Source organism: Barbus barbus (assembly GCF_936440315.1).
Source record: "Barbus barbus genome assembly, chromosome: 16".
NCBI lineage: Eukaryota > Metazoa > Chordata > Actinopteri > Cypriniformes > Cyprinidae > Barbus > Barbus barbus.
The window spans coordinates 2,709,052-2,726,646 of record NC_136744.1 but is presented as its reverse complement, the minus strand read 5'-3'; the positions used below and the strand labels follow the sequence as shown (position 1 = coordinate 2,726,646).

The following is a 17,595-nucleotide window of genomic DNA, read 5'->3' as shown; positions in this document are numbered from 1 at the left end:
TGCGGGCTTGCCGCCACGGCACCCTGGGGTGTCTACACTGTGGCTGTCGGATGTCCCACCTTCGGGCTCTCCTCTGCCCTTTTCTGGGTGGGGGCCGCAGTTGTCCCTGCGGTGGTTCCCCTGGGGGTCCCGTGCCCTGGGGGCCCTCCGGATGTTTGGGGCCTGGGTCTCTTCCATGCCTGCTTCATGCCTTGCGGGATGGGACTGTTGTTCCCCACACACACACTATTAAACATTTACATGGAGGAACCTTATGAACACAAGCGCGCTCACACACACAGGTGTACACTCAAGCATTCACATTGGTGTAAAAACGGGTGCTCACAGACACACATTGTTCTGATCTGCTGTTGCTTCAAAACTTATTTTGTAATATTAGTTATGCGTGTTGCTCAATAACATTTAACATTTAGAATTTATTGTGATTCATACAGATGTTGGTTGTTGCTGCAGTTTCTCTGATGTTGTGTCTTCTGTTGTGTCTTCTGTTGTTTTCTCTTTTTGTCAGCAGGTATCGAAGCAAATTGTCTGTTTTTTTTTTTTTTTTTTGTCTTGTTTTTTCCTCTCTCTCTCTCCCCCTTCTCTGTTGACTTTATCCACAATTTTTTTTTTTTTTTTTTTTTTTTTTTTTTTTATTATTATTATTATTTTTATTATTATCATTATAATTATAATTATTATTTTTTTTTTTATTATTATTATTATTATTATAATTTTTTTTTTTTATTATTTTTTTTTTTTCTCTCTCTTGTTTCCTCTGTCCCCTGGTCTTGTCGGTCATAGTATGGTTAAATAAAAGGGTATATAAAATTTAATTAATTAATAAAAAATAAATAATATAAAAAAAAAAAAAAAAAAAAGGCTGTGAATGATGATAGCATAACTACACATACGTACTGTCATGTGTTATCTGTGTTACTGACAGGCCAAAAAAAAAAAAAAAAAAAAAATAAAAAAAAAAAAAAAATAAAAAAAAAAAAAAAAAAAAAAAAAAATTCACATTGGCCAAGTCACGCAGATCATTAATGGCTGGTCAGTGGTAGTACATCGGGCAGGACATCCAAACGCTTGCCTATCATTCATCAACCTCAAGTATGACTTATCATCTGAAATATGTTATTAGCAGCTAGGGCTGTGACGATAACCGCATTACCGCGATAATGAGATGCAGACTGCGGTGTTGACCGTCATCACCTCCATTACCTCCTATAATTTCAAGTCAATCAGATCCAAAAAAAACCCCAAAAACTTTCACCAAAAGAGGAACCCCTTAAATGTGCGTTTTTAGATGTTTGAGCCTTTATTTTGGGTAAGTTTCACCACTTATTGTAAAATTAAGAGAATAATGTTCAGAATTTTGCATATTATATCCTGGAACTTGGATGTAGGAAATAATTACATTAGATCCAAAAGACAGTTTTTAGCAACATAGCACAGATGCTACAGAACACAGTTAGCTGACTAGCTGTATAAGATTGTGTGCTACGCTAACATAGTACTTCACAGCCATTACTGGCTTGTACTTTTACATCCATAAAATTATAAATTGACAGTTTATTGCTGGTCTGTCATTTTATAGTGCTGTCATTTTGAAAGATTTCTTATTATTTTAAGGTGAGCTTAAAGGGTGCACTCAGTTGATGAAAATCACACAGTTTCAGTGTGACATCAATAAGAAAAAGTATCATTTCATAGATTTTGTTAATAATAGTTGTTCATATTAAAATACGTATTTGTAATATATGACCTAGACTATTTATTTAACAAAAGCCCTGTCATTTTAATAAATATTACATTCAATTTAATAAAAAATGTTGCTGCTCCAATTAATCTCAGTGTGCTCTCTTTAAACTCTTCCACATTGAACGTCTATGTAAATACAGGTCCTTTTAAAAAAATTAGCATATTGTGATAAAGTTCATTATTTTCTGTAATGTACTGATAAACATTAGACTTTCATATATTTTAGATTCATTACAACACAACTGAAGTAGTTCAAGCCTTTTGTTTTAATATTGATGATTTTGGCATACAGCTCATGAAAACCCAAAATTCCTATCTCAAAAAATTAGCATATTTCATCCGACCAATAAAAGAAAAGTGTTTTTAATACAAAAAAAGTCAACCTTCAAATAATTATGTTCAGTTATGCACTCAATACTTGGTCGGGAATCCTTTTGCAGAAATGACTGCTTCAATGCGGCGTGGCATGGAGGCAATCAGCCTGTGGCACTGCTGAGGTGTTATGGAGGCCCAGGATGCTTCGATAGCGGCCTTAAGCTCATCCAGAGTGTTGGGTCTTGCGTCTCTCAACTTTCTCTTCACAATATCCCACAGATTCTCTATGGGGTTCAGGTCAGGAGAGTTGGCAGGCCAATTGAGCACAGTAATACCATGGTCAGTAAACCATTTACCAGTGGTTTTGGCACTGTGAGCAGGTGCCGGGTCGTGCTGAAAAATGAAATCTTCATCTCCATAAAGCTTTTCAGCAGATGGAAGCATGAAGTGCTCCAAAATCTCCTGATAGCTAGCTGCATTGACCCTGCCCTTGATAAAACACAGTGGACCAACACCAGCATCACTGACTGTGGGTACTTGACACTGGACTTCAGGCATTTTGGCATTTCCCTCTCCCCAGTCTTCCTCCAGACTCTGGCACCTTGATTTCCGAATGACATGCAAAATTTGCTTTCATCCGAAAAAAGTACTTTGGACCACTGAGCAACAGTCCAGTGCTGCTTCTCTGTAGCCCAGGTCAGGCGCTTCTGCCGCTGTTTCTGGTTCAAAAGTGGCTTGACCTGGGGAATGCGGCACCTGTAGCCCATTTCCTGCACACGCCTGTACACGGTGGCTCTGGATGTTTCTACTCCAGACTCAGTCCACTGCTTCCGCAGGTCCCCCAAGGTCTGGAATCGGTCCTTCTCCACAATCTTCCTCAGGGTCCGGTCACCTCTTCTCGTGCTGCGTTTTCTGCCACACTTTTTCCTTCCCACAGACTTCCCACTGAGGTGCCTTGATACAGCACTCTGGGAACAGCCTATTCGTTCAGAAATTTCTTTCTGTGTCTTACCCTCTTGCTTGAGGGTGTCAATGATGGCCTTCTGGACAGCAGTCAGGTCGGCAGTCTTACCCATGATTGCGGTTTTGAGTAATGAACCAGGCTGGGAGTTTTTAAAAGCCTCAGGAATCTTTTGCAGGTGTTTAGAGTTAATTAGTTGATTCAGATGATTAGGTTAATAGCTCGTTTAGAGAACCTTTTCATGATATGCTAATTTTGAGAGATAGGAATTTTGGGTTTTCATGAGCTGTATGCCAAAATCATCAATATTAAAACAATAAAAGGCTTGAACTACTTCAGTTGTGTGTAATGAATCTAAAATATATGAAAGTCTAATGTTTATCAGTACATTACAGAAAATAATGAACTTTATCACAATATGCTAATTTTTTGAAAAGGACCTGTACTTCATAAACAGACTTTAAATATTAACTGATGGTTGTCACTTTAAGTTAAGTTAATCGATTTTCTATGGATTCTGTCGACTCAAATCTGCACACTGGCTCTGACCTTTGCCAACTAGCATCAACTTCTCCAGACTGTAAATCTGTGAAAAAATCTGGTCAAAAATCGTGTAGTGTACTCCAGCCTTAAGAGACTATAGATTAGTTGACATCCATTTAAAAAGATGTTTCATAATGAGGCTAGTGTCTGTGTTCATCCCCATGAATGAAATGTTTATTGGTTTGTTTTATTTGATTTTTGAATATGTTGCTTAGCTGAAAGTGGACTAGTATAGATGTAGATATGTGCTTTAATGACACTTCACTATGAATATATAACTGATCGACTTGAATGCCTGGTTGCTTGATTTTAGTGTTCTGTTTTTTTGTGATTGAATAGAAACAGAAAAATATATGTTTTTACAATTATTCTTTTAAAAATGTCCTTAAAATAAACAAGAATTTTAATACAACATGATGTGAGCTTAATGGGAACAGGGGTGTTCTTAAAGGGTACACAAATGTACCCATTAAGCACAGCCAGACTTTTTGCATTTAATTATGTATATCTTAATTTAAATGCTTTTGTAATTTAAAATAAAATTAAATATTTTTGTGTGAGAGAGTAATATTTTATTTCAACATAACTTTTTGTACTGAAACCAATATCTTGTGCACTAAAAAAGTCTCAATGTAGATTTTGGTGAGCTTAATAGGTACGTTTACCCTACATACATACATACATACATACATACATACATACATATATAAGTAGGCATATTTTCCCACAATATATCTGTTAATTTAGACATGGACATGGGCTAGCTGTCTGACATTGCTACAAAGTTATGCACGCTAAATTGATGTCATTCTTTATGTCTATTTTAGCTTTATGAGTGTGTCAAGAGGCAGCTCACCCGTGTGCAATATTTAAAACCGATGGGCAATTTACCCGTCCCTTTCATCATGTTTTGACTTTAATTAAATCAGGCAGAGTTCTCGTTTCCATCACAGGCCAAGACTTTGAATTTGCTCAGCCAGCCAGACACGTCTTACACTGCAGATCTGTGGTGTCCACACAGGACTTAGTCTAGATTATTAGTGTGGGCTAATTGGATTTGAGCACTATAAGTAGGTCATCCATACAGCACTGGACCCACTGATCTAGTGTCTCACATGTGTTAGCAGACACGCTCCAATTCAAATTTGCACAGACTACAAATCAATCTCAGATTAATCTGTTATCGGGCCAGTGCTTTCTGTGTATTTTATTGCAGGGTCTGTGCGAGCAGCATGTGCATAAGGGCCCTCAGACAGAACAGGCAGGTTGTCCATGAGCAGAATAAGGATGGCAAAGCAAAGTGTGGATGCGCTGTCCTTGAAGGACGTTCAACTTGGACTGGTAAACGGTCTACAATAAAATACATTTTGTGCTGACTACATTTTTATTTGTTATCTCTCTCTTTCAGTAGTGGAAATTTAAATATGAGATTCTGGAAGTCTGGGTCAGGAAGAAAATTATAGAACAAAGTGTGAATTTATAGCGGGAGCAGGTGGGTGCGGATAACCCGGACTAAAAAAACAGTTTCACTTAAGCAGCCTAGTTTGTACAACAGCCGAACACTTGTACAGACAGCCTAGCCTGATGTTCCCTTTTTATGTTGCACTTTAAAAAGGTTATTATTATAAATCTAGCCTAATTAATAGTTAAATAATATTAATGACAGCCTAATTTGCTGTTACAAACGATGCGTTTCAACAAACAAATTTTTCAACAATTGCGTTTGGAGGCCATTAACTGCCAAACCGCGATATTTGTTGCTGACATTGTTGTATCCCTGCTGAAACCTGCTTAGGCACACATGAATCTTCAGACTGGATTGGTGCTGATATAGCTGGTGGAACGAAACTTCAAGCAGCATGGCCTTTTTGGTGAAGCTAGTGAAGCAGAACCATTAAGACAGCAGCACATCAGTTGATAGTTTTCATGTGACGTCACACCCTCATAGGAACGCCCACCTGGAGGGCAAAACGAAGCTTTGCTCCACTGACCGCCAGCTATTTTTACGCAGATTGCATCAAGTAATAATGTAGTAAAATGCAGATATTAAAAGGCGAGATTCAGTGGACACCTTATTGATGATGTATATTTTGTACAGGCAAGAAGATGAAGCCAGAATATAAATGCAATGTGCAAAGTTTCACATTAAATGGCTTTCCATAGAAAACCATTAGAAAGAAAACACTGAACCGTTAAGCGGATTGCGTTCATGTTCCCGGCCTCATCTGCTTGCCTGTGTAAATTATAGATCATTAATGTGGTGATTACTGAGTTTTATCTTTTAATATTACTGTTTTAAATATATTGAGGCACTTTTAAGTGTTTTTACAATGTTTTGTCGCACTGTTTATGATTGAAATATTGCTGCGGGTGCTTAATATGGATTGCAAAACTTGGTCAAAGCTTGCATTTTGTTCAGAAATACCTTTGTTTATTCTTTTGAGAGGTGATCTAAATATTTGCAGCTGGGAAACAGATGAAAAATTGACACGCTTGTGCAGCAGTTCTATGGATGTTTTGCCCTCCAAGTCTTCGAGCCGGTCACGGGACTGAAAACTATAAATTTAGGATCCCAAGCATCCGGACAAACCATGCTTATCTTTTCAGCATGGATTTTTTAGGTGTATTTTGTGGAAATTTTAACAGATGGCGAATGAACTAATGGAGCTGACTAATTAGGACTGCGAGTTCATAAATTGTTTCAGGGTTCTTCTGTCAAGCTGTGTATTTACCTTAGCAGGTGGTTTAGTGAAGACCACAGTTTGAGTTCCGCTTGGTGTGCTGCTTGTGGTGGTGAACATCACTGTTCTGTCCAGACCATTTAGAGAAACAGCCATTTGAGGCTTTTCATCCTTAGTCTGTATCCGCCATAGATCCCACTCCTCCATAACCACGGAGCCTTTGTACTTCAGTGTGGCCACAAATACATAGGATGGTGGAAGTCCGACTGGAAATAACGTCCTGCGGACATTAAGATGAAGAGACTGTTTCACTTCGAACAGAGTATATTTTCTAGAACAGAGGAGCTTGATACCAGAAGTAATTTTACCTGGTGCTCTCACTCAGGTCAACTCGGGATGTCACCTGGTAGGCTTTGCTGCCATTAAAAGATCCTTGTGTCTTTTTAGCTTTTTTAGCCAAGTTGAGATGGAGGAGTATGTCAAATCCTTTCTCATCTCGAGAATTGATTGGAATCTTTGCTGGACATACAGTCTCTATGGTACATTAAATGGAAAAAACAAGGTAAACTGCCACACAGCAACAAATAATGCATGAATCAAAACTAAGCTAAGCACTACCCTATCATTTTCCTGCCTTTAATGAGCTTTAATATTAATATAAAAAGCAATTTTTGCAATGTATGGTGAGAAAAAATGGCTGGAAAGGGTTAAATATTTATGGAATGTAGTGGTTTATTTTATTTGGCTTGGAGACTAGTCTAAAAAATCGTAGGAAGGACCTTGGCATGGACCACTGGACATTGTGCAAATTTGCAGTCCAGCTAAAGAATGTCCCCGCCATTGCAAATACCAGACAAGAGATGACCTCTTCTATCATAAAGTGCCTTAATCATTAACTTTTCCAGTGTCCGGAAAAAACTATCTATGATGAGCTTCAGGAGTCTTAGCAAAGTTTTATGGAGGGCAGTTTTTCCAACATAATGGCTGTATTTTCGCTTTTTAAGAAGTCTGCGTGGAGTTGTTTGCTGAGTAATCCATTGTTAGAATAGAAAAGTGACTTGAGAAATATGCTTTCTCCCCCCCTTTCAAGACTTAACGATGATCAGGTCTAGCATTTGATCACTTCTTTTCCACCATTGTTACGCTTAATATTGTGCTACTTCTGCTTTTCAGCAGACTAAACTGCAAATCCAATCAATACCTCAAAGTAGTGAAATAATTTTGGTTGGAGGGAACTATACAAACTTGACATTTGCATCTGCCAAAATTGGATTAGCAGTGTATAAGCATCTCAGAATCACTGGCCTTTTGGAGAACTTTTAAACAACTGAACTGGCTTGTTTGTAAGCTTGCTGGAAATTGATGTCACAATCTTTGAAACACACGTTCAGCAATGCATGATCCTGATTTCACACTTTTGGACAATTTACAGCCACGTTGTTGAACTCACAACACCTGGATGTTGTAGGCTATAAATCAATTCTATGGCATCTCCGTGTTTGAGCTGCATGCATAATTTGGTGCCTCTCATCTCAATGCACGGAGATGCCATAAACCTGTCTCCACTGCAACATGGATGGCATGGTAAAGAAAAAAAGTCCTGCTCCCCTGCAGAAGCTCAAGGCCATAAAACAGTATAATTTAATTGTGACACATGTGAAAAATATTACACAAATGAATTTGAAAATGTAGCAACTGAAATATGAAAGCTTAGAGACATGGAGGAATAATACATCAAGGCTTACCTTCACACAGCTTCTGCCTAATAACTTCACGGATCTTTGCGATAGCTTTATAGTCTTCCACTGAAAAAACATAGGTTGAGGATGGTTTGTTGGCAATGGCCCTGAGCTGTGCCTCCTCCGTTTCAGAACCGACGCCAATTGCGAAGAGAATTATCCCCTTTTTCCTCGCAGCTTCTGCAGCTGCCAGCACTTCATCTTGTGACTTCCCGTCCGTCAGAACCACAGCGATTTTTGCAATGCCATTCGGACCTCTCTCAGACAAGGCAAAGAGTTTGTCGTTGGCAAACTTGATAGCCTTCCCTGTGTTCGTGTTCCCACCCATGTATTCTATGGACTCCATGGCCTTGATGAGGTCACTGCTTGAGAAATGTTTTCCCAGTGGTATATGCAAGAAGGGATCATCGCTATATTGCACCACCCCAACCTGGGTGAACTTCTGACCGATGTTGAAGCTCATGGTGATATTTACCAGCCACCGTTTGACAATCTCAAAGTTTATGTCATCCACACTCCATGATCCATCGAGTATGAATACTAAATCACTTGGTGCTGTCCTACAACCTGAAATTGAGGAACGAAGACGAGATTTTGTACTGAATGAGTTGACCATTTGACCTTCTCACACTACAAGGCACAGTTTAGACACTTGACTCCAAAGTTCTATCTTCAATCAAATTATTGATAGTCTGCCCTGTGTTCCTAATTGGACGACCTAAATGGTCTAAAGAAGTTGCAGAAATTGTTGCATTTGCTCTGTATTAAGACAGCCACAATGAACACTGCATCATTAGGTGATGTTATCTGAGTCAATAGTCTTCATGCAACATACACTAATGAAGATGAGAGAAGCACGCTTACTTAATCTCATGTCCTCATCTTGTGCTGTGCAAAACAAGTGAAGGAGCATGAAGTAAAGACACCAAAACACAAAATGCATGGATCTCATTTTGCAACCCATGTTCCTGCAGTACCAAGCTCCAATTTAGCACCTGAAGAGAAATGAAAATAAGACATGCATTTCTTAGATGTCTTCACATGAATGCCATTGGATTTTGCAGATGCTTAGTTTTTATAGTTTTGTTAAATGAATGACATGCTTTTTGTAATCAATGTAAACATCTCAACCAAAACAGCTGAGCTGTAGTTTTATTGCATTTGTTGTGCACAGGATACAATGCGGTTAATTCGGTCCATGCTAACGAAGATGGTTGTGCATTTCTAGGTTTGAATATGAAAATCAAAGAATGGAAATGAAGGTTGTGTACACCCTTTTTCGTATAGCTTGAATGAGAAACAGGCATACTGTGCAATACTTCTCTATCATTTTTACATCTAAATTCAGTTAATGACATAATTGTCCAATTAACTACTGTAAATATTCAGGATCCTATACAAGATAAGCTGAATAAGCAGCATTTGTGGAATAATTTTGATTACCAGAAAAAAAAAAAAAAAAATCATCCTGTGCTTACTTCCTTAAAGCAAAACTTGAGCTCACAGTGAGGCACTTACAATGGATTTGGAGAAATTAAAAGCAGAAATGTGAAGTTTATACTTTTATTAAAGCACATTCATTCATTGTTCTGTCAAAACCTACTTACTTATATAAGGTTCTTGTCATTTCTATGGTCAGTTTACAATTTTCGGTGATGAGTTGCCATGGCATCAAAGTTTTAAAAATGCATATACACTGTAAAAAATGATACACTATATTTACTCAATAAAATTGTGTCAACAGATTACAAGCAATATTATTAATTAAATTCAACACAAAAAAAATAGAATTAAACAAATGAGATGCTTACAAATTATCCATTCACAATGAGTAAAATAGCACAAAAAATTAAGTAAAATTTAAACAAAAATATTGGTTTTATTGGATAAAAAAAACAAAAAAACACTATGCTAATGAATACTATGTTATGCATGCCACGCCAGTAGTTGGTAATCAAGAAACACCCCGCAAAGGAGTCACGTGACGTGCTCATGAACCTAGTCGCACTTGAGTAGAGCTCCATTTGTTTGGCCCCTTTTTGCTGTTTTTGTTTTTCGTTTTATTGTAAGTTTTATTCATTAATAATTCTTTCACTGATGGCATACAATCAGAAACAGCAGGAGATGTCTCTGTCGGCTTCTCCGATTAAGAAGAAATCCTAGTTACTGACCGCGAGCGATATGGTGGACAAAATGGCAAACACTGTTACACACTTTGAGGACATTCTGAGAACTGAGTTGACAGCGATGCGGAACGAATTTGCTTCTCACATGTCAGTTGTTCAGTCACTATGCTCTAAACTGGATCTTCTTACAGGGGAGATGAGAGAACAAAAAGTTGTTGCAGATCACGATAGGTGCGTTGCCGCGCTCAAGCAACAGGTTGTGGACTTACAGGATCGCAATAGGCGCAGCAATCTGTGTCTGGTTGGATTGCCTGAAGGTTCCGAAAAGGACGACCCTATGGGCTTTTTGAAAAGATCGCTACCGACATGGCTCCCGTCTCTGGCGGGCAAAGAGATTGAAGTGGAGCGAGCGCATCGCGTGCACACAAGGCTCTCCTCAGAACGCCCTAAACCACGGGTTTTCATCTTTACACTGATTTTTCTCCAATCACCGCAAAAAGAAGAAGTGCATTTGTGCCAATTAGGAAGGAAATGAGAGACGCTGGCATCCAGAATTTTCTTCTTTATCCTGCAAAGCTGAAGGTCATTCTCATTCTCAATCAGGGAAAGCAAGAGCTGATAAAATGTAAAAACTGTAACTTGAATGCAATGTAAGTTGCTTTGGATAAAAGCATCTGCTAAATGCATAAATGTAAATGTAAGATGAACCTAAAATGCTATACTCCCCAGAAGAAGCAAGAGTTTTTGTCAGATCCCTTTCATCCACCAACTCTCAGTGAGCTTCAGCCGGTCATTTGCTGTTTAATCAGAGAAGAGATGCTCTAAATGGTTAGGTGACTGTGTCTTTCACTGTTCACTTTAATGTTCATTTCTTAATTCATAGTTACTTTAAGCTGTCATTGTGCATACAGTATTTTTTATTGATTCTGATGTTATTTTATTTGTGTTTCTAGTTGTATTCCTTCTCTCTCCCTTTTTTATTTATATATTTATCTATAAATAGACATACTACCTAGTCAATATGTGACTATGGGGCCAAATGTTGTTGCTTCAGTAATGTGCATGTTTTTGTTGACGCCATGGACCATGTTAAGGGGTGCTGGCAGATCAAGGTTTGTTCTTGGTTTGATCTGCCATAGTTCATGGGAATGTATTTATATATTTTTTTAATAATGAAGGGAAGGATGGGGGGGGGTTTAATGGTAGACTCAACTGGTTTTATTTTCAAACTTGTATTTTGTCTTATTATGCAGTAATTTTGTTTGATACCTATGACTGACCTTAATATTCTGAGTTATAATATTAATGGACTAAATGGCCCTCACAAACGTACCGGTTTTCTGGATTTTTTGCGAAGAAGAAAGATTGATATAGTGTTAGTTCAAGAATCCCATTTGAAAGAGGAGGATATAGTTTTATGAAGTGGTATCTTTAGTATCTTCGGATACTAAAACCAAGAGTGTCCTAATATTGGTGCGGAAAACTTTAAATATTACTATTTTAGACAAAGGTTGTGATACAGACGGTAGAATAACATATAAAAACAATAGTGGAGAATAGGAATATTGTATTTCTCTCAGTTTATGCCCCTTGTACTCCTGACCCTACTTTTTTCTCTGTTTTGTCAACCTATCTCTTGAAATTTTCGGATTTTGAAATTGTATTGGATGCAGATACGAATTTTGTAATGTCGCATATCCTAGATAGATTTGGACCAAAGGAATCACACTCTCAAGGATTTTTTTTGTTTGTTTTTTCTGAATATGAATCTGTCATCTTCTCCTAAGGGTAATCTCTGTTCGCAAGGATCTTTAGGCACGTTTTCGCATAGTTATTGTTTTTTTGGAGTGCCCTTCTCTCATCTTTTTGGTCACAGCTCTCACAGGACCTGTTGTTGGGTATTGAGATATGTTTGACTTCGCGCCATTTTTTCATGAATGACTTTTGGGACTTCACCTTGTCGGTCCAACAAAGATATTTACTGTTAGCTGCTCTCATAGCAGCAAAAAATTGCTAGTCAACCGTTGGAGTCCTCCTCACACAATGGACGGACGAACCTGGACTGTGTGTTTGATGGACATTGTCTCGATGTAACTCTCAACTTCTCGTGTGCATGGCTCTAGGTGGAAACTATAAGTTTGTGTCATTCAGCATTTGATGTTGTGTCATCTTTTCTGGAATCCATGCGAAAATTATTTTACTGTGGGTTGGGGTGGGTTCTGAATTTGCACAGTTGTTTTTTTTTGTTAGTTACTGTTGTTTCAGGAAGACAATTTAACAACAAGTTGTTAACAAAAAAAAAAAAGACACACCCCGCAAAAACGTAATATGCAAGCACATGATGTCACCTTTTTCATAAATTCATGTTTTTGTTGTTTACATGGAGATGATACAGGCATCGTGTTCAAAAGCTTGTGTTTCCAGGCCCCCAAAACAGAGTTACTGAAGACGCCTGATGTTAACAAAGAATCACTGAAGGAGAAAATCTAATGTTTTACCATTACGGTGGTCTGAGTTTGCTTTAGTTGGGCTATTGACCCTTGACTTTTTAACATTAGATATTGTTTGGCTGCTGTAACTGAGTTGGACAACAGTTAAGACAAGCCAAGAGAAAAGGTGATTGGGTGGTGTTTGCAATGTTTTGACATCATCATCATTTGACCTGAATCTCTGAGTTGGATTTACCTTATCGATTTCAGCCATCCTGTGATTATACAATATAAGGTCTGGAATTTTCAGCATAACGGAGATAATTTTAAAAGCTCTTCTGATCTAATAATAATAATAATAATAAAAATCTTTCATTTAGGCACACAGACATCAAGTATCAGCTTGAGAACCTCAACAATGGTGACCATTAAATGTTGCCGTGCATTCTGGGTGCCACCAATCAAAACACATCAATATGTCCCATGATGCATTGCGGCATGAATAAATTATGAGTTGAAATGTCTTAGTAACTTCTTTTATTTTTGCTGCTTTTAAATGACTTTTTAGTAGCTTGTTTTGTGATGTTCAGAGTTGATCTGTTTATCTGAATATGCTGTTTATCACCATTGTTGATATTCATACGCTGATTCTTGATGTCAGAGTGTGCCTAAAAGAACACTTTTTTTTTCCCCTATGTTTTTTTTCAGAACAATTTTTAAGAAACCCTTTGGATTGTACTGAAAATTCCAGGTCTTATACTGTAGAATTTCAGGACTGCTGTAATCAAAGTAAATCTGATTCAGAGATTAGGCTCTAAATGAGTTCAGAGATTCAGGTCAAATGATGATATCAAAATATAACCAACACCACCCCATCACCTTTTCTCTTGGCTTGTCTAACTGTTGTCTAACTCTGTTACAGCAGCCAAACAAAATCTAATGTTAAAGAGTCAAGGGTCAAGAGCCCAACTAAAGCAAACACTGACCACCATAATGGTCACCTAAACATTTAGATTTTCTCCTTCAGTGATTCAGTTTGTTAACATCAGGTGTCTTCAATAACTCTGTTTTGGGGGCCTGAAAACACAAGCTTTTGAACACGATGCCGGTATCATCTCCATGTAAACAACAAAAACACGAATTTGTGAAAACAGGTGACGTCATGTGCATGCATATTACATTATTGTGCAGTGTTTCCTGATCGCCAACTACTGGCCTGGCATGCATAGTATTAATTTGCATAGTGTTTGTTTTTTCAGTGAAATCAATATTTTTGTTAAATTTTTTGTGCTATTTTACTCATTTTTAATGGTTAATTTGTAAGCATCTCATTTGATTAATTCTAATGAATTTTTATAATATTGCTTATAATCTGTTGACAATTGTACTGAGAAAATATAGTGTATCACTTTTTACAGTGTAATTTTACACAGAACACAGGATAGTAACTGATTTTTTCACACTAAAATCATGTTATTATGCATATTGTGGCTATAATTTTGAAATAGTAACCAACATAATGCCAAGTGCTCTTAATTGAGCTTTACTTATAATGAGCTCAACATATTCCTGTATTCCTGTTGTGTTTTTTTTTTGTTTTTTTTTTTAGCAATCTCACCAAGTGGAATCACGTCACAATTTGAAATAGTTCTTCATCTAACTCTGGCTCTTGTTGGAAACTGTGGGCTGTTTCCAGAAAGAGAAAGAACTGCAGACATTATAAAAAACACCGTAATAAATGAAGACCAGATATGCTCCCTTTGGAAGGGGTGGGGGTGTTTTTTGGCCTACTGATTGCTGCAGTCAAACAAAGATTCCCAATGCAAGTTACCATCCTCACCAGCTGAGAGATCTGAGCATGAATGGAACACAAGTAAAACTTTTATACATCCTTCAACCTTGGCTAGTTGACTGGGGTTTTCCAATCTTTGACCAGGAGGTGTAGCATAAGACAGCCATGCTGGAACTAGCCCTTGCTGTAGTGCTTTGCAAAGCCCAGCACAAGGGGAGGTATATGGAACGCTCCATTATTTTCATGAGCATGTCTGCATGCTAAGCGCTCAAATCCACACCCCCGCACACACTATTCCTAGGAATTGGAAATTTTTCTTCCAGTGAAATTGTAGTTCTGGACAACGACCAAGCTCATGTTCATGTGACAAAGCCAAAGCAACTTTAGACTAAAAAAAAAAAAGAAAAAAGGATGGTGCAGAACGAACTTGGTAATGCACCATTACTTTCGTGGAATTAATGACTACAAGTCCTGCACAAAAACTGGAAAGACATGTGTGTCTGCCAGCCTGTACCTCTAGCCATATGGCTTTTCTCTGCACCATGACCTTCTCATTGACCTTGAAAGTTATTGGGGACCTCCAGACAGTTTATAGTTCCAGTCCCAGGTCAAGATGAAGGAGACTTTGGTACAGTAATGTAGCTGGAATGCGACATGTTTAAACATTCTCCACTATGAAAAGAAATTGTCCCCTTCAATTTAGCCAAATGTATCCTCAGCAAGTATCTTCCAAAACATGACATTTAAATCTCAGTGGAATTTCAGTGTGAGTAATTCATCGTGTTTGCAGTGATACTTGTTTAAGATTTATTTCACGTTGATAGGTTTTATCCAACTGGATGTGGGAGGCAGGAAACCCTTGTTGAACAGCTGATTCCTCCCTGTCCTCCAGATGAGGTGTTAACCTCTCCGTAGCCTAAGCGAGAAGACTGCCAAATATGTATGCTTTATTTAGTCGGTTTCCCAGGAAAAGCATTTTTCGTGTAGCTCTAATTTTGCTGCACATCTGTAGTTACTCTTGATTTATTGTGTATGGCTTGTCTTGGATCAGTTATCTCCATGTTTTCTAACTGGCAGCCATTGTCTTAGTAAAACCTTTCTGCCTGTTTTCCATTGCACAGCTATAAATGTGCTATTGTAATGCAGTGCTTTTCGATACCAAAATCAACAACTGCTGTAAGGCATGTTCAATTAGTTTGCCAACATGAGGGGAAAATAAATGGGGGGCCAAGTTCCTCAGGCTCCATTTAAACAGCCAAAACATTAAATCAGAGAGACCACTGAAACTGTTTCACATAATCAAGACCGTTAAGGCAACAGTCTACCGAGAACAGAGCTGTTACAAGGGAGTTTCCACCAAGTTACGTATGTGATCAACATGCATGTATTACTCACAAATGGTTTGTTGGAGAATCTCCCTTTTGATGCACTTCCAGCTCTTCCGTGCAGCCTTTTTTAATCACCGCTGTTACCCAAACAAGGGAACACAACTCTTAGGAGTTAAAGAGGACTACATTGTTCCTTCAGTTAGACTGAATAACTTGTCTGCACATTTACCCGTAGACCGGGTGCTGGACAAAGCCCTGTTAAATAATTCCATTCATTCCTTACCCGTGACAGTGGCACAAGTCAGGAACTGATAACCATTGCTAATAAATTCACCATGCAGGTTGTCTGCATGAACGAAGATTTGTAGACAAAAAAAAAAAAAGAACAAAGCATGTGAGGTTCTATGCATGTATAGTTTTCTCTCTCATCTTTTTATGTTTTAAAAAGGGAACACATCAACCCAACCCTCAACAGACAACAGCACACCACCATAAAATAAAAAATGCCATTTTCTAGAAGCCCTTGATGAATTTCAAACAAGCATTTTTTTTTTTTTTTACAATGACCTCATCTGTTGGGGTAGCCGTAAAATAATGAGATGTGAAACAGTATCTTCTGCATGCTGGTTGCAGCCAAAGAAAAAGTGCAAATAACACAAGTCAAGAGAATCAATGCATCATAACAGTTAAAGAGAGAAAAGACAAAGATTTACCAGAGTTTGATGTGCACGGAGCTGGACACTTATTGAATAAAATCCCCCACACTCACACTGTCTGGTGTCTCATGGTCAGGGCTGTGCAAAGCGCAGGGTGGAGGAGGTGGGTTTGAGGAGGCTGCAGAGTTGCAGATGTGAGCCTGCCCTCTCCATTCACCTTCCAAGAAACTAATTCTCTCTCTCCCTCTTGGTTACAGAGGTTTAAATAAGACGCAGATAAGGAGAACTTCACTAAATTGAAGAGAAAAGGAGTCAGCCCCCTTTTTGTGGAAGCAGAAGGAAAATTACAGTAATTCCGATATTCTTCCAAGGTTGGGATTGTGTATGACAGCTGAGAGGATAAATTTTGCGAGGTTTTTTTTAGGAATGAGCCAGAAGATTAGATAAGAAAACATGCTTTCACATTCTCTGAGTCTAACTTGCGAGACGGAAGGTTGTTGCCTGTTTGCTGCATCGTACAATATGTTGCTCATTTTCAGATTCATTTCTTGGATACATTTTTAGTCTGTGTGGACTTCCTTAAGCCAATGATAATGATGGAGGAATTCTATGCTTTTGCTTGTAAACTGCATTTCTTTAAACAAAAGTTGTTTTGGTAAATTTGCAGCTTGCAGTCTGTCTAAAACATAGTCTATTTAAAATATAATGAAACGGTTTATATGTTAGAACCCACATCTTTTCTTTGTAAGAGCATTTAGACATCAGTAGAAGTTTTATGCCAAGCTTGATGGAAGACACGACAATTATCATCTCCAAAATGTCATTTTTTTTTAAGTAGATATGAACAAGAAATGTCTACTATTGAGTTACTCATGAATTTGAAAGCTGGACATTTTCATGTTGTGGTTTTGGTACTAAAAGTAACCTATGTGCTGTTCTCGATCATTGGCATATTGTGATTTACCAGAACATATTTGTGTTCTTCTCTAGTACTATATCAAACACAATGCTTTCTTGGCATAATCTTCTAAATACTCCCTTAAATTGGATAATTTAAACCATGTTATTAATTTTTTTATGTGGAACAATGCAGGACTGTAAATCAAATCTAATCCAATATAGTCACTTTAGTTCCAGCATCATAAAAATCTCGAGGGGGGGGAAAGACTTGAACACTACAAAATGGAGAGGTTTTATGCAACATTTGTTTATTATAATGTAATTGTTATAAATGTCATACATTGTCAGGATAAAATCTAAGGAATCTAATGCATAATGACCT

At 37.9% G+C, this 17,595-nt stretch overlaps 1 protein-coding gene across 1 annotated transcript in view; it reads right to left on the bottom strand.

Moving 5' to 3' along the window:
* Window positions 1–16,467, bottom strand: part of LOC306882067 (uncharacterized protein) — a 133,996-nt gene extending 117,529 nt beyond the window's left edge. The window contains exons 1-5 of the mRNA XM_079436513.1: window positions 16,371–16,467; window positions 8,847–8,977; window positions 7,989–8,549; window positions 6,612–6,777; window positions 6,295–6,523 (exon numbers count right to left, since the gene is read on the bottom strand). Coding sequence (XP_079292639.1) covers window positions 6,295–6,523; window positions 6,612–6,777; window positions 7,989–8,549; window positions 8,847–8,946 — 1,056 coding nt within the window. The 5' untranslated portion in view covers window positions 8,947–8,977; window positions 16,371–16,467. The remainder of the gene's footprint in view (window positions 1–6,294; window positions 6,524–6,611; window positions 6,778–7,988; window positions 8,550–8,846; window positions 8,978–16,370) is intronic.
* Window positions 16,468–17,595: the final 1,128 nt, after the last annotated feature.